General features: G+C 31.9%; 1 protein-coding gene across 1 annotated transcript in view; it reads right to left on the minus strand.

The window, feature by feature from the left end:
• Nucleotides 1–24671, minus strand: part of LOC129224099 (organic cation transporter protein-like) — a 76335-nt gene that overhangs the window by 42399 nt on the left and 9265 nt on the right. The window contains exons 2-4 of the mRNA XM_054858546.1: nucleotides 7948–8185; nucleotides 6925–7028; nucleotides 6547–6701 (exon numbers count right to left, since the gene is read on the minus strand). Of these exons, the coding sequence (XP_054714521.1) occupies nucleotides 6547–6701; nucleotides 6925–7028; nucleotides 7948–8185 (497 nt within the window). The remainder of the gene's footprint in view (nucleotides 1–6546; nucleotides 6702–6924; nucleotides 7029–7947; nucleotides 8186–24671) is intronic.

Genomic DNA, 24671 nt, shown 5'->3' on the forward strand with positions numbered 1-24671 from the left:
GAGAGTTTTTAATAGCTATCAAAATACTTGTGAGCTTTAAAAGGAAAAATATAGGCTCAAGCAACAAAAATGTCATGCATTTATAATTTACAAATACAAATGTGACGACCAGCAACAGGCACTGGGCCCAGCTAGGCTGGTCCTAGTCAATTAATTAGTCCCCAATGAAGATCAATGGCCCTCTTAAAGCTATCCACTCCCTTGCTCATTACCGCCTCTTCCGGTAAGCTATTCCAAGTGCCCACCACCCTGCTAAAGTAGTAGTTTTTCCTGATTTCCAAGTTAGCCTGAGATTTAAATAGCTTAAAACAATGACCCCTTGTCCTGCTTTCCCCGCAAAAATTTAATCCATTTACATCTTTCATTTTGATAAATTTAAATAACTGAATCATGTCCAGTCTGACTCTCCTTTGCTCCAGGCTATACATGTTAAGCCTATTAAGTCTGGTATCATAATCTAAATCTGAGAGTCCCCTTACTAATTTAGTTACCCTTCTTTGAACCCTTTCCAATACAAAAATATCTTTCTTCAGATAAGGCGACCAAAACTGAACAGCATACTCCAAATGAGGTCTTACTAAACTCCTATATAAAGGCAGAAGAACTTTCTTAGATTTGTTTGAAATAGATCTATCGATGAACCCAAGCATTTTGTTGGCTTTGTTACTAGCAATACTGCACTGTTGACTAAACTTGAAGTCCTGATTTATAAAGACACCCAGATCCATAACATTTTCTGCCTGATTTATGACTGAACCCTGTAAACGATATCTCATACGCTTATTTCCATGACCTAAGTGTAGCACTTGACATTTCCCTACATTAACTGCCATACCCCATTTATCTGCCCACTTAGTAATATGATCTAAATCCTCTTGCAGCTGTTTTACTTGTTCTTCATTTTCGACAATCCCCATAACTTTTACATCGTCAGCAAAACAATTCATGCTTCCAGAAATATTTTCATTGATGTCATTCATAAATATAATAAACAAAAGAGGCCCTAAAACTGATCCCTGAGGAACCCCACTTAAAACATCACTCCAATTAGAATGATTTCCTCTCACAACTACTCTTTGCTTCCTACCAGTAAGCCAATTTCTAACCCAAAGTAAAGTTTTTCCTCCTATAACAATATTTAACTAACAATTTTATCGCTCTGCAAATAGCATAAACTGAGATCAAGTTTTTTCATTGATAGCTTTTCCTTACACTTATAGTTATGTAGTACATGTGTCCCATGTTTTTCCTTTTAAAGCTCACAAGTATTTTGATAGTTATTAAAATCTCACAATAACAAATTTTTCAGATAATCTGTACGAAATTCTAAAACTGTACAGACATCCCTTGTATAACACGGTACAGTAGACTCCCGATTATCCGCGAGCGGTTTATCTGCGGGGTGGATTATCCGCGAATCAATCAACAGTTTTAATTTGAGGTATGTAAAATAACGAAGTTTTATCTTTTATAACAACTCTTATTTTTAAATCAGTGGGTCTTTGTATGTTCTGATTGCCAGTTTTCGTTTCTATGTTCTATTAAGCTGAAATTTCAGCTATTATAAAATGACCTTATTATTTGGTTTCGATATAACACGGTACACATTGACATGATTTATGATATTAACATGATTAATTAGGTTAAAAAAGATTAAATAACCATTTTTAAAAAAGTCTCATATAACACGGTTTTGATACTACACGGAACGAATTAACCGTGTTAAACGAGGGACGCCTGTATAGGGATTTGAATCTACATGAGAAGCTGAGAGAAACTATTTTATTCTTTTTAGTTCATTTTAAAAACATTGTACATTAAAACGTTTTTATTTCATTAATTATTTTCTGCTTTTTAGTAATGCATGTCTAAAATGTTCTTTTTGATTTTTAATACTTCAATCAGACAGTTAAATTGACGATGACGGAGTTTGGTAAATTGAAGAAATAAATGCATTTATTTCTCTGCAAAGGAACTCTATATTTTCCTGCATTTACATTGAAAGATCACCAGTTTGTAATATCCCTTGCATACACAAATTGCTATTATTATGTATACTAGAAAATTGCCTGTCAAGGTATAGCACATGAAAATTGCTTCTACATTTGAACAAAGCCATTGCCTGTTTGGTGATATTTTGATAGTTGCCTAACGCTAGTGGATGAATCTTAAACTCCAGTAGGTAACTTTCGTTGCTGACCATTTTTACATTTCCTCATTCCCCTGAAATGAGTCTTACCAGTAAAACAGTTATCTGATCAAGTTCAGCCTTGTCACAATAAAGCCTTTCTCAGCATGATAAACATTATCAAAACATATTATCAAATTATCATGCTGTGGCTCGAGTTTCATTATTGAATCTTGCTCGTTGCTAGATCATTGACTACTACATATATATATATATATATATATATATATATATATATATATATATATATATATACAGGGTCCATTACGAAAGTAATGAGCATTTACTGGTAAAATATATTTATTGATCGTAATTTGTACAAATGTTCAATTTCTTCAAAATACATTCCTCCTGCATCAATACACTTGCGGAGACGTGTTTGCCACCCCTGAAAGGCACCCTGAAACTCCTTGATGGGAATGCCTCTCAGGAAAGTTGTAACATGGTGTTGGATGCTTTCCAAGGTTACCCAATGTTTTCCTTTCATCTCTCTCTTCAGTCGAGGAAACAAAAAGAAGTCACATGGAGCTAAGTCGAAACTGTAAGGGGGTGAGGGATCATCAGGGTGTTGCTCCAGGCCAGAAGCTCCCGGTCCTCTTTGAACACCTTGTGCCACTTTTCAGAACGTGATCTTGAAATGCAATCGTCCTTGAAGGCTCCTTGCAGCATCTGGAATGTTTCGGTTGCATTTTTTCCAAGCCTCATGCAAAACTTTATGGCGTATCGTTGTTCAAGCGAACGCTCCATCTCGTTACGTTACAAAAGTTGAAAACACACTTCAAGCGGAGGCACGTATCGCCGCTCACACTGCTCGAACTCAACTGACGATTGGATGCATTGAAAGGGAATATCCCCCATAACATTTCCCAGCTGGTTTTACCATGCTGCCATCTATCGTCGCATCACAATAACATTATGCTCATTACTTTCATAATGAACCCTGTATATATGAGGTAGTGAGAAGCAAAGGGATGCGAGTGGCAAAATTAAAAATTTGGATATAACCAGTACAAAAGGTAGGTGAACCCTTCCTCTGTCTTAGGGCAAGAGATAGTACTAGTAGCCCTAGTAGGTGCTGCTCTACAGCATGATTTAGAAAAAAACAATGAAAGCCTACCTAGGACGTAATCTTTATACAGTGAAACCTCTCTGAGCAGCCACCGGTCTTAAGCGGCCACCCCTCAAAATAACCACTTTTTTTGCGGCACAGATTTTATAGCCCATAGACTTAATGTTAAAAACACCCCTAACAACGGCCACCCAACCCTTCTGAACGGCTGCCGAGCGGATGCGCCCATTCCATTTTTCAGGAATATCTATTCACTTTCTGTTTTTAAACTGCAGCTTTTTAGTTCAAAGAGGAGAATTCTTATTGGCTTCTAACAAATTCCAATAATTTTGGAGTAAAAATGTCACTTATGTTTTTTTTATTAGTTGGTCAGTGTGTATGTGTAATCTGGGTTGCAAACAACACTATCGGAGATCATTTTATGAATCTCGAACTACGTATTGAAATTCTGAGCAATATGAATGTGGAAAATCGGCGAGAGAATTAGAGTAAGATTTTCAATTCTTCCCAGCACGAAATAGCAATGGAGTACTTTGATAATTACACTGCCAACTGAGAAACATTTTCTGGCTAACGAGTCAGCGAAAATAAGCGTTTTAAAATCAAATTTAATATTAGTTTGGGATTGACTTAAATTAATTAATCAGTTTGCTGTGTGTATTACTATTTTGAGCAAAAACATTTTTATGCCTTTCACGGCACTAATTCGACCTCTGACAATCAATTTACTAATACATTTTGTAATCATGAGCAAACTAAACTTTCAACTAAAGTGATTTTGGGGATAACAAATGAAGTCATCGAAAATTCAGATGCAATAACAAATAAATTTGTTAGAGCAATTTGTCATTTTGAATAGAAAAACAATTGAATTGCAACAAGCAACATTTTGAATTCGATTTTGAAAACAATTCTTGGAGAAGATTGAAAATTTAAGTCACAAATTGTATACTTTCTTCAAAACATGTAAACAATAATTAAATAATATGCTATTTCATTTTAAGAACGGTCTCAAACTTCACTCTATGTATTAGACTTGCTTATATTGTGTATTATAGAATTATAATGCAACTGTGACGAAAACCCTTTAAAGCAGCCACCCCCACTCAACGGCAGAAATTTTGCGGAACGGAGGTGTGGCCGCTCAAGGAGGTTTCATTGTACATGTTTTACTCAAAACTTGAGAATGTCCACTTACATCCCTTTGCTTCTAACTGCCTCATATAAGGATTGCTTTAAAAAATGTCGGCACGTTTTAATAAAAGCATGGTTCAACAATGACCGTGATAACTAATGAATTTTCAATTGAAGGCTTACCCACATTTTAGCATGAAATTACTTAAAACATTTATAATTCATGTTCTAGTTACCTTGAAATATTAGAAATTTTTTTATCTGATACAGAATAATTAGGGTTTCTATGAATACTTAACATTAATTTGCATGAGCATTTTTTCTTCCTCATATTAATGGAATTATGCAAAAAAGTTTGATTAAAATTGGAATAAATTTATAATTAATTATTTAATTTGAAAAGAGAGTACTGGGTTTGAGGTTGCATACAAAATTTTAAAAGAATCTGATTACAGGAAGTGAGTGAAAACTGAGTTGCAAGATTCCATCTGACCCGACAAGAACCAAACCAAGGTAATAATAAATTTAAAAAAGCAAATAAACATCAAAATTAATTTAACCAGTCTATTTCTTTGCGTATTTCTACACAGAAAAAAATAATCAGTACTTAAGAAATGAAAATGATTTCTTTCAAGCAGAAAGAAAAATAATTTGGTGGCTGTTATCTAGCATTGAAAGCTGAAATCTTTTCTTTTTTTTTCAGAGATAACGGCTCATTGTAATCCTGAAACACATGTGTAACTTTTTTTCTGTGCCACATTAACATTGTATCAATGCAATAAATCCCTTTCATTACACACATTTTGAAACAATTTGAGGCAAATATTTTTAAAGAAATGTTTGTGCTGGGAAGCTAGTGATCTGGTGAATCGAAACACCAGTACATAAAAAAAATAAAATTCCAATTAAAAATGACACAACAAAAGATATTTAGTGACACAACAAAAAATATTTAGTAACTATTATCCAGCTATATTAAAAATGAAGTAAAACACCTCATTTAGAAGTGCAACTTATTTTAAAAATTCACACCTCCTTCCCTTTATAAATGAATAATACTTTTAGTCCACCTATTATATTAATTTAATGCTGTAAAATAAACTTTTTTTTTTTTTTGTTCAGTACGTACTATTATTCAGCATGTACTATCATCGTTACGTTTAGTTGAAATATAATGCTGCCTTTCATTTAAGGGACCTCAACACTCTACATTTCACCTAATAACTTCCTTTACTCCCTTACATAATATTAAATGCAAAAGAATAAAGCAATTGCACAGGAAAACTGTAGCAGTAACATTGAATTTTATAGAGCAAAAATTTAAATCAATTCAAAAATCAAAAAAGGACAAATGTTTTTTAACTTAACCTAATTTCTGCCAGCCTGAACTGTAAAATCAATTTATGCATAAGTAGCTTTCTTCGGTAAGTAACTTAAGTTTAAGTTTCCGTCTGAATCAAACTACGAAAAAAACAATATTTTTTAGATTTGGCAAACATAATTACATAACATTGTTAGGCACATAGTTAGCTAAAAATACTATATTTGAAAAAAAGAAAATGCTAATCCTAGTCTGAGTTATTATAAATAATTATACAGTTTGCTCTCCAGTAAATATTACTGGGACATCATCCTCCATCTAAAGTAAAGTTTCATATTTTTTCAGTGATTCAATAAAAATTCCAGGATAATTTCAGCATTTTTTTTTTTTTTTTGAATCAAAAAACTACATTTAAAACATAAAGAGACCCTAAAAAAAATAAATACCTTTTTTTCTGCTGTCTCCTATCAAAGTTTTTATAATCTGAAATTGTTTGCATGTCAAAACTCAGGCATGTTATGAAAAAGTATCAACAAATCCTCATGTTACTCACTTAAAACCTTTAAACAACTTAAAACTTAGTCTCGGCTTTTTTTTTTTTTTTTTTTTTTAATTTTTTATCTTATTATTAAAACTAAAAGAAAAACCAGAAAATTACATGGGAAACAAGATATACTTTTAACAAGACATTTTTACAAGGGATAGCATATTTCAGTAGTAATTATGGTGTATTTAAATGGAGGGAGAAAACTCTGAAAAAGCAAAGTTTTAAATTTGATTCAAGCTCCACTATGATCAGTTAACAAATCTATTTATCAGTAGCAAGCCAAATACCTAAAATATATCCAGTCTGAAACAGACCACTCACTGCAGCAGCAGTCACAAAACGCAGCAAAGAAAATATCTGGAAGCTAGGTGCAAATGATGTTCCTATAGAGGATGCTAACATGATCAGAGAAGCAGACATCATCACATTTTTGCGGCCAAACCTGTGAATGAGGAGAGTTAGTTAAGTATGTATTGGGGCATCAGTAAGTTTCACATTTTTAAGGAGACTTATATTTAATGGAAATTTATTCATTTAATTTGAGGTTCTCAGACAAAATTTTAAAATACAATTAATGTATCAATAGAAAAATGAATGCTTTATTTTTATGCCGTCTCTTATTTCCTGCACATAAACAAATTTGAGTATTTAAAAAAGAAACTTACTTGTCAGCAATCATGCCAAATCCTGCAGATCCAAAAAGCACGCCGCACATGAAAATTGAGCTTGACAATGTAGCTTTCTTGCTCTTCTTACACACTATGTTGAACTGAAATAAAAATTTTAATCAATAAACAAATCATGGTTACATTAATAAAGACAACCAATAATTTTCATTAAAAGTAAAACATTACATTACAATTGTGATTCATTTGATGGAAAGACATCTCATCAATTAAAAAAATGCCTTTTACTTTGACACAATATTTTTACTTAGACAATATTTTCATTCAAACATTTCATAAACAACTAAAATCATTTACTTTTCTTTTAATACCACTCCAACACCACTGCGAGGAATTTTAGAACTCTGGTTGCAAAATGTCAAATCATTTTACAAGACCAAGGCTTTACATAATCGATCTCTACAAGACAAGTGAATATTTGGACAACTTGTAGAGGGTTTCTCACACAAAAAATTCCAAATACTTTTTTATTAAATTACTACATGCATGTTAAAGAAATTTTATAATTGCAAAAAACTTCCTATATTCAGATTGTAACAGGAAGTCACACATATACACTATATGACCAAAAATATTGGGATACTTTCAAAAAATCATTTTTAAGGATTTCTCAAGAAATAAGAGACTAATTGCTTTGTAACTTTTTTCATATAAAAGGCATGCTCCAGCTGTCATTTTCCAATAAAGGTTATACCACCATTGTGCTTCGGGGATGAGTAACAAATTGAAGAAAACAAAAATTCAAACAAAAATGCTTTTTGATCATAATTCATTGTAAATAGCTTAAGAATAAGCTGTAAGTTTCAGAAATTAGTTAGCTTACTATGTACAGTTATTTTATATACTTTTGAGAAATAATCATTGATATTCACAAAGATATAAGCATTCCTTTCAAAACTACAAACTTTATTTGAAGGTATTTGGCTCATAACATGCCAAGTTTTTCATCAAAGCTTACCAAACTTTCAGAAAACTTGCAACTTTTTATTCAATGAAGGTTACCTCTGACAGTACTGTTTCTTCAAACTCAGAATGATCCCAGACAAAAGATTCACAAGACACTGTTCTATTCTTATCAAATGCTGCCGGTGCACAATACTCCTGACTGGAAATAGTCTCGTACCTCTCACAGGGACTTGGTGCTTGATTCCCATATTCATTAGTGACATTAGGAATAGCGAACTGAACAAATTGTTCAAAATATTCAGTTGAATTATTATCACAGTTTGGAATAAAACACCTGAAAACGGAAAATATATAAAATTTTTATCAAAACATAAACTGCAGGCATTTTAGCATTTGGAACATCATCACATAAATCCACATAATTGAAGTTAAAATAGATGTAATTAGGGCTCTAAAAAACCTTTTTTTTTTTGGAAAAAAAAATTTAAAAAAAATCTTTTTTTTTTTTTTTTTTGGTTTAAACCAGGTCTTTAAACCGAGTGTATTCAGTTTAAACTCTAATTCTAAGAATAACGATTTTATTTTGGGAAATTCATGCATATTTAATGATTTAATTGCTAATGAACATTTAATATTCACATTTGTAATTAATTACTTGATGATTAATTAAGTAATTAAAAGTAAAATCCTGTAAATTCATTTCCTCATGAGAAGCATTTTCTATAGGAGAAATATTGTTTGAAAATCTTTAACTGCTAAAAAAGTACATGAATTTAATAAATAGAACTTGGCACATATGAATGATCAAAAAAAAAATTATTGTGAAAGTTAAGACATAGTTGTAAATAACCAAGAATAAAATTGTGTAAATCAATTTCCTCATAATTACTGCTTTCTACAATAAATATATAAATAAAAATGTAATTAAAATCAAGGTAGAAAGTAGTTTGCAGTATCTACAAATGAATCACACAAGTCTGATGTACATTACCCAATTTTAAAAATCAAAAGACCAACATATTTTTTTTAAGGATAAAAAAAGTTAGTTTACATAATGTATCATTGAGAGGACTTATACAAAGAGCATAAATGAAATAGTGAGAAGTAAAGAGATGTAAGTGGACATTTTCAAGTTTTGAATAAAACATTTTTATTTTAACACACGTAAAAATACTGTCTTGGACTTGACTTAATTCTCTGAATGCCTAGTGGCGCATGAGGCCGCTAGCGTGGCATTCCAACCCAACCAGTTTAATGCCGCCTCCCTGGCACTCCCCCAGCTTGGCCAACCAAAGGCTTTTCTTTTTTTTTTTGTATGGCTATCTGACACCAGGTTAGCTTTGGACGTCTGCGCTTTCTCTTGCCATCAGGGGCCACGTGCATAGGCGGATTTAGGAATGAGTTCCTGGGGGGGGGGGGCAGGATTTTTTTTTTTTTTTTTGAGCAATATCAGTTGTAATCAAGTCTGGATTTATATATAGACTTAATATGGCCCTCAGCTGTTTCAGCTTTTTGGTATCTTTTGTAGAGACGTACCGAGTAGCACTTTGGCCGAGTAGCCGAGTACCGAGTACTTGGCCTTTTACTACTCGGTCGAGTACCGAGTTACCGAGTACTCGGCCTTTCACTACTCGGCCGAGTTACCAAGTACCAATTATGTTTTATGAAGAACCACCGACACACATGTGATGAATTTTGAACTTATTGGAATAGTAGTATAGACCTCCTTGTCCATATAATAGTTTTTAAAACTAAATTCCTGCTGAAATTCAATTTACGCATTATATAAACAATTTTGTTTGTGTCAAAAATTTTACAAAAAAGTTATTTTTAAAATTAAAAATAAATAAATAAAAGGTATGATTAATCAAGTTGGAATTAAAACAAATTTATACCAATCAATTATAGTTTTAGTCCACCAAACATAAATAATTTTAATATTACAAATGTGCAGGAACACTGCAGACATGTGTTTCTGTACCCCCCCCCCCCCCCCCCGTTACAAGGAACGTCTTTTTCAGTGCATAACATGTGAGCTAAAGAATGTAAAGACATTGACTTTTGTCAGATGCCTTTAAATCCACGAGCTCCCATGTTGTGCATTGAAAAAGGAATTCCTTGTAATGCCAAAACACGTGTCTGCAGTGTTCCTGCACTGTGCTTTTAACGTTATTTTATTTCCTTTTATTTTTTAAGCAAACGTATTTTCATAATTTTTTATAACTAATTTTTGTTTGTAACAAAAATCCATTTTTAATATGAAAATTCCATATTTTCTATACTTTTTTTTTTGCATAATTTTACATAAATAAGTTTTATCAACTTTGGGGACATTAAAATAAAGATTTATTCCATTGAAGCATTACAAACTTCATTATTCTCAAAATTTAAAATTTGACTTATAAATTTTAATTTTAAATGATTGCAGAATATAATGCTTGCTCTTTTTTCTATAAATTTTAGTATCTGCCTTGGACAATATTCAATTTTTTGCAACTACTCGGTATTGGCCGAGTATCTGATCAGAATTTGGCCGAGTACCGAGTACTCGGCAAATTGGCCGAGTACCGAGTAGTTACCGAGTACTCGGTACGTCTCTAATCTTTTGTAGACCCAGACAACTTTTCTGTCGGTGCAAAAAAGGCCAAAGTGCACCCCCCCCCCCACTATGTTTTATATATATGGTACATGATGGGAAAGGGTGTCCCTTTTAAGTAGAGAATATGCCCAATTAGATATACCAAGTAGAATATATCCAATTTTAGGGTGCCCGGGGGTTTCTCCCTTGTAGGAATTTTTGTAAAATAGATATAAAATTCTGCATTTTGAAGCCTTTTGCAACTTGAACCACTAAGATCTCTGAAAAAAATAGCAATATACTCTTTTGTCAATTATGATAATACACAATAAAAAATTGTTTTTAGATGGACAAATCAGTGACAGCAGTCCTCAGAGAGAAAAAGCGAGGGAGAAGATAAGTTTATGTTTTGTTATTTGCTTACATTGGGCTGTCTGTTCAATTCAATTAGTTTTTGGTCAAGCCTTTAACCCACCCACAAATACAACAATAAATTAAATACAAAATGATCAAAAGTAAAAAATGCTTTTAAAAAAATGGTGTACCGATTTAGAAAATAGATAACAGGAGAGTACCATGCTGCCCATTTGGACAATTCATAATTTATGCACTTGATAAGAAATTAAATTGAAGCACCTTTTGCTTAGGAATTTCAAAGACTCATCTAATTTGTTTCAAGGACTCCAGAACGATTAAAATTATTTAATTACAAGCAGTGCAGAAAACGAAAAGGAATAGAGATGGTTTTTTTTCCCCCCGTGCTGAACAGATTAACAATATGCAGTAGAAGTAAGATAGAAGCAAGCAATACAAAAGAATTTCGAAAATACTGCACTGCATTTGGTATTAAATAAACAGCAAGATGTGAAATATGTGAGTCCCAAAAATTTATCTCAAGTACTATGTTACAAAAATGTGAGAACCATGATTTTTACATTTTTGACGTTGGATGAGGCAAGGAACTGAATTTAACATATCTTGGGATTTATTCATCTACCGTCTATCCCCTCCCATTTGTTATAAATGTTTAAATTTATAGTTTGTATCCCTACTTTTCCAAAATTTTCAAAGTTTTCAAGCACTTTAAAATAAAATTTATTTTTCCAAATCCTTCCAACTTTTTTTTTTTTTTTTGGTAAGGAACAAATCATGAAATTTTCTGGAGTTGGGGGTCTTCAATAAAGCGGGTGTCCTAAGCTATATAGCTTGTTTAGTTTATAGGCAAATCTGCTTTTTTTAAATCTTTGTTTAAGTTTCTAATTTGTTGAAATAATCCTTGATTATTTTAAGTATTGCAACTGAATATAGCTCGTTCAGTCGATATTTTCACTTATATACTTGTCCTAATAGCTTAGTCATTTTCAACACATTTCAGTATCCCAATGACAGCTTTACTACTTGTAATATATTGTACGGATTTCTCCCCCTCCCCCCACCCCCCAGAAAAGGCAGGTGCTATTCTCTTCATTTTCGCTTCTGAACTATTCAAAAAAGAAGAAAAATCATGAATTTTTTTCTTTTAAGAATTTGGAAGGTTTATTGTTACTATGTATAAAGTCCTGCCAGGATTGGGGGGGCATTGCGCCCCTTCGCCCCTCCATAAATCTGCCCATGTCCACATGAGAGCAGTTCTTGTTGGGTCTGTTTGCCTGCACTCTGAGAACATGTCCTATCCATTATTGGCTTGTAATTTGTATGTTTGTAAAAGTCTGTATTCAATATTTTATTTGGCCTGTTTAAAATTTTTCTCAGGCTTTTAGTTTGAAAGGCATTAAGCTCTTTTTCTTGCTGTCAAGTTAACTTCTATGCATTGGTGCCATAGAGTAGGACTGCTCTAAATGTTGAATTGAAAATTTGTATTTTGGGTTTTGTGGTTTAGATACTGTCCTAGGTAGGCTTTCATTGAATTTTTTTTATAAATCATGCTATACAGCAGCACTTACCAGGGCTATTAGCACTATCATCTCTTGTCCCAAGACAGAAGAGAGGTTCCCCTACTACTTGTACTGGTTATTTCCAAATTTTTAATTTTACCATTGACATCCCTTTGCTTCTTACTGCCTCAAATAGGCTTTAAAAACAGCATTTATGTTTTTCATTGTAGATATTATTTCTCCTGATTTAATGCGTTTAGAGACAATTTCTTTTTTTTTTTTGAAAAATCATTTCAACTAACACCCTTGAAAAAAAAACAAGTTCTGAAGTTTTTTTCCCAATCCTAAATGTATTCCTTATTTTTTGCAATACAAATCCAAATGATGAACCTATCCTCTTAATACGTCTGAATAATAAAGACATTTTATTACTAAAAATTAATGTTTACTTATTCTTCTACCATTCATTACATCATCCTTTTATTATATTGGGATTAAAAAAGTTCTTTAAAAGGCTCTTATAAAAATTTGTTATAAGAGCACAGAGTTACACACTTTTTTTTTTAATTGACTTTATCGTCTATCGTGGATGTCAAAGTGTGTGAAATTTCTGTTTCTTTTTTTCTTGTCATTTAAATACTCTATACAGTCTAGATTACAGTTTAGATGTCAAGTGCTACATTTAGGGCATGGAAATAAGTGTACAAGTTATTATTTGCAAGGTTCAATCATTAGTCAGGCAGACAAAGTTACTGATCTGGGGGTCCTAATAAGTCAGGATTTAAAGTTTAGCCAACAGTGCAGCATTGCTAGCAACAAAGCCAATAAGATGCTTGGGTTTATCAATAGATCTATTTCAAATAAATCTAAAGAAGTTCTTCTGCCCTTATATAGAAGTTTGGTAAGACCCCATTTGGAGTATGCTATTCAGTTTTGGTCTCCTTATCTTAAGAAAGACATTAATGTATTGGAAAGGGTTCAAAGGCGGGCTACAAGGTTAATAAGTGGACTTTCCCACTTAGATTATGATTCCAGGCTTAGAAGGCTAAAAATGTACAGTCTTGAGCAAAGAAGAGACAAAGGGGACATGATTCAGCTGTTTAAATTTATTAAAACGAAAGATGTTACGGGGCTAAAGTTTAGCACTGAAAACAGGACAAGGGGTCATTGTTTTAAGCTATTTAAATCTCAGGCTAACATGGATATTAGGAAAAATTATTATTTTAGCAGGGTAGTGGAACCTTGGAACAGCTTACCGGAAGAGGTGGTAATGAGCAAAGGAGTAGACAGTTTTAAGAGGGCCATTGATCTTCACTGGGGATTGTAAATTGACTAGGACCAGTCTAGTTGGGCCCAGAGCCTGTTGCTGGTCGTCACTTTTGTATTTGTATTTGTATTTGTTTCATGTACACAACAGATTGCTTAAATGATACGTGATTTATCTCTACAAAACTTAAGTAATGAAGCAAATTAGGTAGTAAAATGAAGTAATGGCTGAAATATGCTTTTTGGGCTATTTTGAAATGTAAAGGGAGATGAAAGAAAAATAAATGAAAAAATAAAGATTATAAACGGATATAGAAGTGGAGGGAAGCGTCCGTTAGGTTGAAAAAAAAAATGAAAGTAGAATTTTCACGTCACACACTCTTAGTTTTCCTTGTAGGTCAAAACAATTGTAAAAAAAGTTTTATATACAATACCGTATGTTCGGGATTAAGTGCCGCACCCGGTGTAAGCACTGCATTGAAATATATTTTCCAGGGAAAAAAATATTTAATGTATGCGCCGCACCCGGCATAAGCACCACACCAGCCATATGGCCAAACCCAACGTTAAACAACTTAAAAGCACAATTAGTAGTAAAGAAAAAGCTGGAATGAAATGCAAATGAAAAAAATATTTTTAATTAACGAAACTATATATACTTCGCTGCAAATATAATTTTCTTACCTTGGAAAGAGACATTCGTTGGTTATCCAGAATAAAGGAGGCGGACCCTTCTCAATGCCTCGCCAATGTCAAACTCTCTGGCTCAAGTGGCACAAAAATATTGTTTGATGTAGAAACGACGTAGGTCGACGTTCGAATATCGAGCGACAACAGATAAGGTTCTTGAAACACATTAAAGTATATTTTTTTGCCGACTTGATTTAAAAAGTCATCTTTACTGCTTCTTTCAACGTTTGAAATCAATTAATCATTATAAAAAGCGTTTACATAGTAACATCGTTATTTATATGGAAATCAGAAGAAAAATAGAAAATTACAAACATCGAAAAACGTTGTTTTATGTTAGAAAAAAATATTGAAACAAGAACTTTTTTTGATGTGACTGACCTATTTTTCCTACATTAATCATGATGTTGTGCTAACTACCGGCAGCAGGATGATATAGTGCCATCTATTGGCAGTGTTTTCAACGTTTTTTAAAAAATTCCCGAAAATATGGTAACTTGCACCACGGTAACCAGACCTGACTTGCACCTGAAAGTTTGAACCAGCGCTGTGTACTAGGATGAATAGAAAAAAATTTTTTGGAAGTTCACAATTTCATGTTGATAAAACGTTGCCCATATAGTCCCAAATTTACCATAAAAATAGCTTTTCAAATTAAAAAACATTTAGGTGTCCAGCAAAACGCTTAAAATTTAAAAAAAATTTCCAAAAAATTGATTTTTTATTTATCTCTTAAAAAATTACATGGTACATTTAAATAAAATATGAAGTTCAAAAATTATTAACAAACACATTTTAAAATCAACATTTGCAAAAGAATAATAAAAAAATAATATAGAGTGAAGCAACGTTTATATGTTTCTCTTTTATACTTATGTTTTTATCAATTATACGTTTTTTTAAGTTGGTCCCTGCAGAGTCTAATACACGTTAACCTATACCTATTACAGGTTTTTTCATCTGTATGCTACTTTCATTGTCCCTTAAAAAAGTATAAACAGTGCTTCATTGTATTTAAAATGAAAAATTTAACTAAAAATTGAAAACATCCATATTTTGAATATTCAGGGGTTGATCCAGACCTAAATTTGGTCCGCTTTGCGCCCCTTCACAAAATTCTGCATCGTAAAAGGGCCCCATTAACGAAATTTCACGTTGTAAAAGCGGTGTCTTCACAAAATTCCGCATAGTAAAACAGCTCATTCACAAAACTTCACATCATAAATAATAGGGTTGATCAGGGATGATCTTTTATTCTTCTTTTTACCGGAAAGCTTCTTAGATACTTCACCATTTCAGCTATGTGTGAAACACAGTCGCCATATTTGGTCATACACAAAATGGATTCAGACAAGGTGCTTAAGTGCCTGAAGTTTATAAGAACAAAGCAGAGTTGGATGTTTATTTAATTGCAAAAAAATAAAGATAACGCACTGTGCTGTAAGTCTTTTTTTTGGGGGGGGGGGAGAGGATTATTTTAAATAGTTTTCGTGGGAAATGAAATACGTTATGTTTTAAAATTTCATCTCATCCTCATTGATTTTCACGCTGATTGAGCAAAAAACAACATTTCAACTAAATTCTGGTTTCATGAGAATTTTTTAAGTTCAAAAACGGAATTGGAAGTTTATTGCAATGCGAAGTAGTGAAAACATACCACAAAAAGCTCCGGAATTTCTCTTTCTTCTTTTTTTTTTTTGATAACTCTTCTTTTCTTGAAAAATTCAAAATTTCAGACCCCAAAGTGTTTTTTTGAGGGGGAAAAAGTAAGAAATAAGGAATCAAAAATTAAAAAAGTAGGAAAAGTAGGAAAAAAAATCACTTAAAAAAGCAGGAAAAAATAGGAAGAATATGACTACACACACGTCAAGACGACTGACAATCATTAATATGAAAAATAAACTGGTGGGAACAAAGATATTAATTACAAAAATATGAAAATAAAATCTAAACAAAAAAACACCTTTCACCAATACAATAATAAAATTTTTAAGTGTGAAAAAATAAAATGCAATATATCAATCACAAAAAAAAAATAAATAAATAAATAGTAATAATAATAATAAAACTCCTATTTTGGTGCAATAAAACCATTTTTGTTAAAGATTTGTTTTGTCAAAAACGAAAACATTCTTTGGAGAGCATCCATTTATCATTTAAAAATACTAACACTTTCAGCTCCTGTTATCATAAACTATGATACAAAAGCAAAACAAATATTAAATTTGTTTTAGTTAAAAATAATCATGTATTCTTGCATAAACAGAGGCAGATGTTTAAATTTGAAAAAAAAAAGGAAAACGACTAAAAATGCAGAACTAAAATAAATGTGTTCTTAACCCATTAATGCCTAGCGTCCCTTTTTAGGGACGGTCCAAAAATTGTGTCTCAATTTCCCAAAAGTAAACATTTCAACTCAATAATTGTGTTCATTTATTACTTTAGTATTGTTTCAATTCGTTACTAGCAGACGGCAGCACATAATCGTTATAAAGTGTGTTCTGTAACCATTTTGTTATGATCTTCGTGAAGAATTTCATTGTTCACAATGTCAAGAACAAAAAAGTAAGTTTTCAAAATTTTTAACAAGTAAATCAATTTGTATTTGATACATATGTTACTTTTGATCAATATTTCAGTTTACCTTTTCTTGCATTTTTGTAGGTTTTAAAAATTTTATGGATTTTATAGCAATTTAAGAGCGTCCCTAAAAAAGGACGCTAGGCAGTAAAGGCTGCATTGTTGAATCGTTGCTAGTTTCTTGCTTAGAATGCATAATTGGCCTCAAAAGAAGTTATTAAATGTTTTTAGACTAAAAAATAGGCAATATGTTTTATTTTTAAAAATTAAAAAGACTAATTAATAATAAAACTACCTTTTTTAAAGATATTTCAGTAACAATTTTTTCTGCAATTTCGAAAAATACTTAGGTAAATTTGAAAAGCTAACTGTTTCAAAAATTAACTTCTTTGAAACCTGAGTTATTTTTTGACATTAATAATTTTCAGTAACTCATTGAGATTTTCTCATTGTTTTGTCTGACTGTTGAAGAAGCCTTAGCACTTCTGGAACAGCTCTCTGATGATGAAGAATTCAAGGAGGCTGATATATGCATTTGTCCACCTTCACAAGTTAGTGAAATTACTGACGAATACAGTGGGCCGGACGACTCAGTTGATGTTAATCAATTATCAGTCAACAGTTGAAATCTTCTGCTACAATGACCATTAGAAAAGTTATTCAGGGTAAGGTAGAATGTGTTGGAGATGGTCAGTCAAGTGACAGTGATGATGTTGAGCAGCATCTTCCAAGCAAACGCAGAAAAATTTAAAAAAAAATACAGAAAGAAATTGGGTTAAGAAAGATATATCCATCAATAAAAAATAATAATAATGTATGGAATGTGGAAACACGAAGCTTTTTGAATGTTGAATGGACACCAGTGTCAATATTTGAAGAGTTTTTTACAGATGAAATACTGGATGAATTTGTTTTTCAGAGCACCCTCTATGCTCGACAAAAAAATAATACATCCTCTTCTGTAACGCGAGAGGAGCTGCGTTTATTCTTGGCTATCCTATTAACAAGTGGATATGCATGCTTGCCCCAGCGGAGACTCTACTGGAGTCCATCAACTGATGTCAACAACACAGCAATTAGTTCTGCAATGAGTAGAAATCGATTTGAGCAAATTATGCAGTATTTACATTTTACTGACACCAAACTCAACAAAAATGACAAAGTCGGGAAGTTTTTTTTTTTTTTTTCAAGTATTAAATCGTCGGCAAAAAAAATATTTGTCGTTGAAAAAGCATGTACCCTCTGATGCCTAGCGTCCCTTTTTAGGGACAATTTTTCTGTTATTAATAAAACATTTATTTTTTGCATTAGATTTTTTTAATTATTTTTCCTGTCTATTAAACACTATTTGCAACCCGTAAACAAAAAATCTTTGAAAAAAAAAATGTCAGGCATTAATGGGTTAAATATGGGACATAAAATTTATAGTAAAATAATAGAACTAAATAAATAACGAAATAAGTCAACTAAAGGGTTTGTACTATGTTATGCATTTTTAGCATTCAACATACATTTTTGTTTCATGGGGGTCAATTTCTCCCCTCCCTGGCTTTGGAAGATTAATGCTTAGCTATACAAGTTTGTGCAGTTTTTGTTGTTTTCAGATAAAATTTGCATTCAGTATACATCCTTTGCTAACCACCTACGGGGGGGGGGGGGGGGGGGGGAGGGCATCAATGTGACGGGCCAATTCTAATTTTAATCAAGCAATAAAAACGAATACTGTTTTAATGGTTTGATGATTTTTACCTCCTTCTTGTTCCAAAATGTGTCACAAAAAAAAGGAAACATCCATGCATGGTAAACATAACCTTCTTATTCAAAGATAAAGATCAGTTACTAATGTTTCTCTGTGCATAAAAGGGAAAGCACGCAGTTCCTCTGTCTTCACCATACAACAAAAATATTTATTCGGAAATTGTTCACGAAATTGAGAGTAAGGGGGAAGCGCCTGGCATCAAATGCCTGCATAAATCTTTCTCTCCCCCCCCCCCCCTTGATCATGCGCACTAAGTACAATAACTTACAGTAGATATGCCGCATTGCTGCACTCCGAAAAGAGTAAGAGTCTGTCAAAAGAATTTTAAATGCTCAGAAATTTTGCATTGCCATAAACACAGTAGATAAAAATGATGAGCAACTCCTCTATATTGATGATATATCAGAGTAGAAAATATCCATTAAAAAGAAAAAAAAATGCATATTAGTTTGTGGCTCTATCCCCCAACTTTTAAAAATGTGAAGAAATAAAAACAAAATATCGCATTTAAGTTGATTTCCGATTTTTCTCCAAAAATTCGAAACGTTTTGCCTATTCAGGTTTTGCCGTTTTTTTTTTTTTTTTTTTTGCAAATACACTCTTTGCAAGGAAAGAAAATGAAATTTTATAAATTTTATAATTATGTTTACAATTTAGAATGAACAATAATCATATTTATGTAGGATAAAAGTTAGTTTCCCCGATTATTTTTGAAGTGGCCCGTTTTTGTGAATTTTTGTTAACTGTCGCTTTTATTTTGTACTAACATCAATAAAATATGTACAGTGCACAAGTTTTTCATTTTTTGCTTCCTTATGTTCCTTTTAAGGTTTTACATTGCCTTTTTGTTTAAATAGAGCTCAATTTCACTTGTAATGATACAAAAAATTGGCGAATAGGAAATTCGGTTTTTCCCGCATTTTTTGAATAGTCGGCCGTTTACTTTAATTAAAGCGTCTGATTGACAGGTAAATAATATATAATTGCATCAGAATGCGCCAGTATCTAATTTTTTTTTAGTTTCGTTAATACAGTAGGACTGAAGTCAGGGCGGCAAAAAGAAAAGTCGATCATAAACGCCTCAACGGCAAAAAAGTCACGAAAATTTGACTTTTAAATACGCAAACGCCGCCGCAGCAGCGTTCCTTAGAGAAATTAATGTAGTCAGTCAATGAAAAGCTCAGGATCTGCTTGCTTCTTTTGCTTTTCAAAATTGAAACATGTAGAAAATTATCGGTGTGGCATTGTAAAAATAAGAATCAATGCACAATTAGAAGTGCTATACTAAAGAAAGAAAAATAGGAAAAAAAAGGGAAAAGTAGGAAAATAAGGAGAGAGCTCACAAAAGTAGGAAAAATAGGAACTCTTCGGTGTCTGAAAATTTTATCCTTCAAATTTTGTCTATAGAATACTTTATCTTCATTGCTTTATACACTAAAGTGCTAAAAACTGACTATTTCATTTAAATTGAAGTTTTCATGGAATTTTTAACTAGGCGGAGGTGGGGTACGTTGGACCGCATGGCATGTTGGACCGGTCTCAATTATTTTATTACTATTAATATATTTTATTTTATGACCAACAAATAGCACCTATGGTCCTGCAAATTCTATAATGAAACCACATGGTACAGTTATATTGAACAAATTTTATTCCAGAAAGTGTAATTTCAATAGTCCTGAGTAATTTTCAGAGAGCTGTAATTTTTTTTATGGTTTTCATCAAGATTGTGGGGGAAAAAAATTGAACCCCTTTCTAAAAGTAAGTTCCTTTAGTTCAATATAAGCCTAACTGGCATTTTTTTCATTTTTTATCAAAAAGGAAAAAATTATGACATTACTTTTTCAGACCAAGAAGGTGGGGTAGGTAGGTCCATTCTTTGTGGGGCACGTTGGACTCAACCAACCTACCCCACATAATTTAAAAACTTTTTTTGCTCTTAAATCTCAATAATTAAAACAATATTTTATGATTTTTCTTTTGAGTTTTAAAAAATAGTTGTGTACTAATGATAATAATGAATGCTTATTGCTGTTTTTAAATAAAGATGATTTATCAAAAATTCAATTTAATATGCTATATTGATCTTTAAACTAAATATTTTTCACTCTACACACAACAGAGAATAAAGTAGTTATAAAGTTTAAAAGTCTTTATCACTAAAATTATAACAAATGTTGCTTGAGTTATGCTGTCCAACGTATTCCACCTGTGGGGCACATTGGTCCACCTTACAAGGTTCTATTAAAAAATTAATATAAAAAAAAGATTATCAATTCAACACTTCCAAAAAAAATCTGCGGGGTTGAGAAGTGTTTAGTGAAAGTTATTGTAGAAAATCGAACTGATCATTAAATTTTTTTGACGAGATAAAAAATGATAAGTAAAAAAATGGACCAATGTACCCCACCTCCCCTTATCTATAATTACTTTTGTGTGCAACAAATTCAAAAATCTATTATCTTTAATTTCTTTGCATAGTCACCATGTTTGGCTATCCGCAAGATCGAGTAGACCTTAAGTTACCCAAGTTTACTACAAAAACGGAATTAGACGCTTATCTCAACGCTAACTATTGAAAAATAACATAAAATGTAAACCTTTTATTTTAAGTTAATTAACAGGGGTCTGTCCAGGGTTTTTCACAGGGTCCGTTTTTTGTGAAAAATCAAATATTTTTTTGAAAAACAAAATTTTTTTGTGAAAAATCAAAAAAAAAAATAAATAATAAATTTATGAAAGATTGTTTTTTTTTTTTTTTTTTGTAAAATAAAATTATTTTGTAAAAACGAAAAATTTAAATTTATAAACATTAATAAATGCGTTTGGGGGAGGGGGAGGCTCATGGAGCAAACTACATCATTGAAATAATTTGTTGGAAGTTTTGCAGTATTTTTTGTCTTTTCTAGGGCATTTTCGAAGGTTATCATAGCAATAGGGAGGTATCATTCTCCAGCGGATGGTCAACCTAGATGTATCAGTATCTATATACCGTTCCACATCTTGTTAAATTGTACTAGAAATTTTTTCTGAAGATTTTGTATAAAGAGTAAAATCATAAAATAATTGGAAAAAAAAAAAAATCAGGCAGTTGTTCAGTATTTAGCTTTTTGGCGCATGAAATTTTTACAGAGCACGAAATTTCGTTTTAAATTTGTAATTTTAACAAAAATAAGTATAAATTTTATTTGTTTACCTCTGAATAAAGCGTAGTAAGCATTTTAAAAAAATGCAAAAAATTCCATTCCTATAGCGGATGCAAAAAGATTGAAATTTTTGAAGTGAAGGCATCAAAAGTATAAGAACGGAATATAAAAGAATTTATATTAGTAAAATCTTTTCAAATTGCATATTAAAGGTTAATGATAAACATATTGATAATGTCTATCGACATAGTTGAAGCAAAAATAAAATTAAACCATCGAACCGTCTTGACACTTTTAAAAGAACACGAAATTCTGCTTAAACTAATGATTTCACTAAAAATAATGAGAATTTTTATTTATTTGCCTCGTAACAAAGCTTAGTTAGCATGAAAAATGAGTAAGATTTGATTGTCATACCGGATGCAAAGAGATCGCGTTTTTCAAAATGAAGGCATCAAGAGTGAAAAACAGCAAATAAAAGAGTTTATTTAAGTAAAACATTTTAGAATTGCATTTTAAAAGGTTTACATGATGAATATTATTGATAACCACCGACATTTTCGCCGAAGAAGAAGCTAGAAAAGAAAAAAAAAAAGGAGGTGGGGTAATGTAAAACAATGGACAATACCAGATTCCCGATACGGACATAGGAAAAAAATACAGGAATTCCGGTTTATAACCGATACACGAGCACCCCTGTTAGCATAAAAAATTCAAAACTAATATAATTTCTTCTTAAGATAACGTTAAAACATCACACCATAAAAGCACAAAAATTGCCAAGCTGGAAAATGTTAGGAATATTTTCCAAGTCCCTGTGAAAGGTTTACTAGACGTTTATTTTATTTAGCGTTAATGTTAATTTTATAGTTGGTAACCATATCTGAAGCGATCACATTTCTTCCCCAACCTATAGCTATTCTATTTGTTAGCAGTATTAAGTTCAATTCGCTGATATGTGTTATTATTGTTTAGATTGAGAGCAGAGGGAGAAAGGTGCTGAGGCAGCAATATCAATATGCAGAGGCCATAACATTTTCAGAAAAATCTATAACAACAACATCGTTGCAGGCTATTTTTATTCTGCTGTGATAAAAGAAACAGTAAGCATCACAGAAATATGCAGACATTTCTTTTGAAAAATTAGCCGTTATTTTGATTTTAAATTTGCTTTTACAGTAAATGATTTGTGAAAGATCCTTTTTTGTTGATTAGAATTTTGTGAAAGGTCCGTTTTGGTGGATCGGAATTTTGTGAAGGGTCCGTTTTGGGTAATCGTATTTTTGTGAAGGGTCCGTTTTGAGTGATCGTATTTTTGCGAAGGATCCGTTAATGGACCCAAATTTCCCCTGGCCAGACCCCTGATTAATTTCCTGAAAAATAACATTTTATCTGTACAAAATTACATTTGATCCTCATTGCTTTGCTATGAACTAAAAAAAAAAAATATTTCATCTAAAATGCAGTTTCCTGCCAACTTCTCATTTATTTATTTATTTTGAAACAATTCAAAAATCTATTTTAACTTGCATTTTCCAAAATGCATGCTTTTGTAAATAAATAGGTATGAACTAATTCTCTTTTAGAATGTGCAAGGTTATATTTATTTATTTATTATTTTGGAAGTAGTAAAAACTAACACCCTCTTCCCTCTCTTTTCATATTTCAAAACGTGATGACAGTGGTCGCCACTAAGTTTTTTAAGTCTAGTTTATTTTAAACAAAGGAAGAATGTGTCGCTAATACTTTGAAAGGGCAATTTTGCTTTTAAGACCAAATATTTCTAAACTGAATACATATATTTTACTGGGTGTCCTTAAAAGTCATGGATTTCAACTATGATCGAATTTGGTACTGAAAAGTCAGGGTTTTCAGCAAAAAATGCTCTTCAAAAAGTATATCAGAATTTTTTCTGAGAAAAAAAAAACATTGTTATACTAACGATGTTTCATACATTTAAATTTTTACCTGAAAAAACTTTCTTCCAGGAAAGAAAAAGAAAGTCACTATAATTTCTTTTTCACAAAAATAAAGAAAATTCACAAAAATATTTTGCTTTTCCACAAAATGAGGACCCAAAAAAATAAAACCTGGATCAACCCCTGGTACAATTTGGGAGACTTAAATACTGCAAGAGATCGAAAATTTCTATTTAACTCTAATTATTGACTTAACTGTTTGTATTTTTCAGCTTGATAACTTCTTAAAATTTACTTTACATTTCTTTTACCCATAGAAAAAATTCTATTTTTTGAAGAAAATTACAAATTTCAAGCCTCCTGCCCTGGACACCTAAATATTTTTTAATTTGGATAAATATTTTTACGGTATACGGACAAAGTTTCATCAACATTAAATTTCGTACTTCCAAAAAAAAGTTTTTTGCAATTCGATTTGGCCTAGTACACAGCTGGTTCACACTTTCAGGCGCAAGTTGACATGGGTTAACATTAATCAAATTGAATGAAACTTTTTCTGCAATTGTTTCGACTTAAGAAAAAATATAAAAGGGTGTGCAATTTGAAAAGTCGACTTTCTTTTTGGGGGGGTAGGGGGGGGACACCCCACATCCGTGGGTGGGTTTCAACCCCGGCTCTTTGTGATAATAACCCAGCGCTTTAGCCCCTGAGCCAAAAGGACCTCAAGGTATGTGGGCAAAGTTAGGTTATGTGCTCTTTGATATAGTCACATTATAAATAAAACAGGTAACAAAATGATAAAGAGAAGTCGTTTTGTTTGAAAAAAATATTAAGCAAATTAGAAACTTTCAGGAGCTGAAGAAACAAAATGTACACAAGCGATTAAAAAAAAAAAAAAAAAAAAAAACATGAGTTATAATTAAATAACAGTAATGTCATAAAACATAACTCAGTTATTTAAGCACAAAGATAAGTTATTCAAGCTCTCAAAAAAAGAAAATCCAATAA

The sequence above is a fragment of the Uloborus diversus genome, chromosome 1, assembly GCF_026930045.1.
Source record: "Uloborus diversus isolate 005 chromosome 1, Udiv.v.3.1, whole genome shotgun sequence".
In the NCBI taxonomy this organism is placed as follows: Eukaryota; Metazoa; Arthropoda; class Arachnida; order Araneae; family Uloboridae; genus Uloborus; species Uloborus diversus.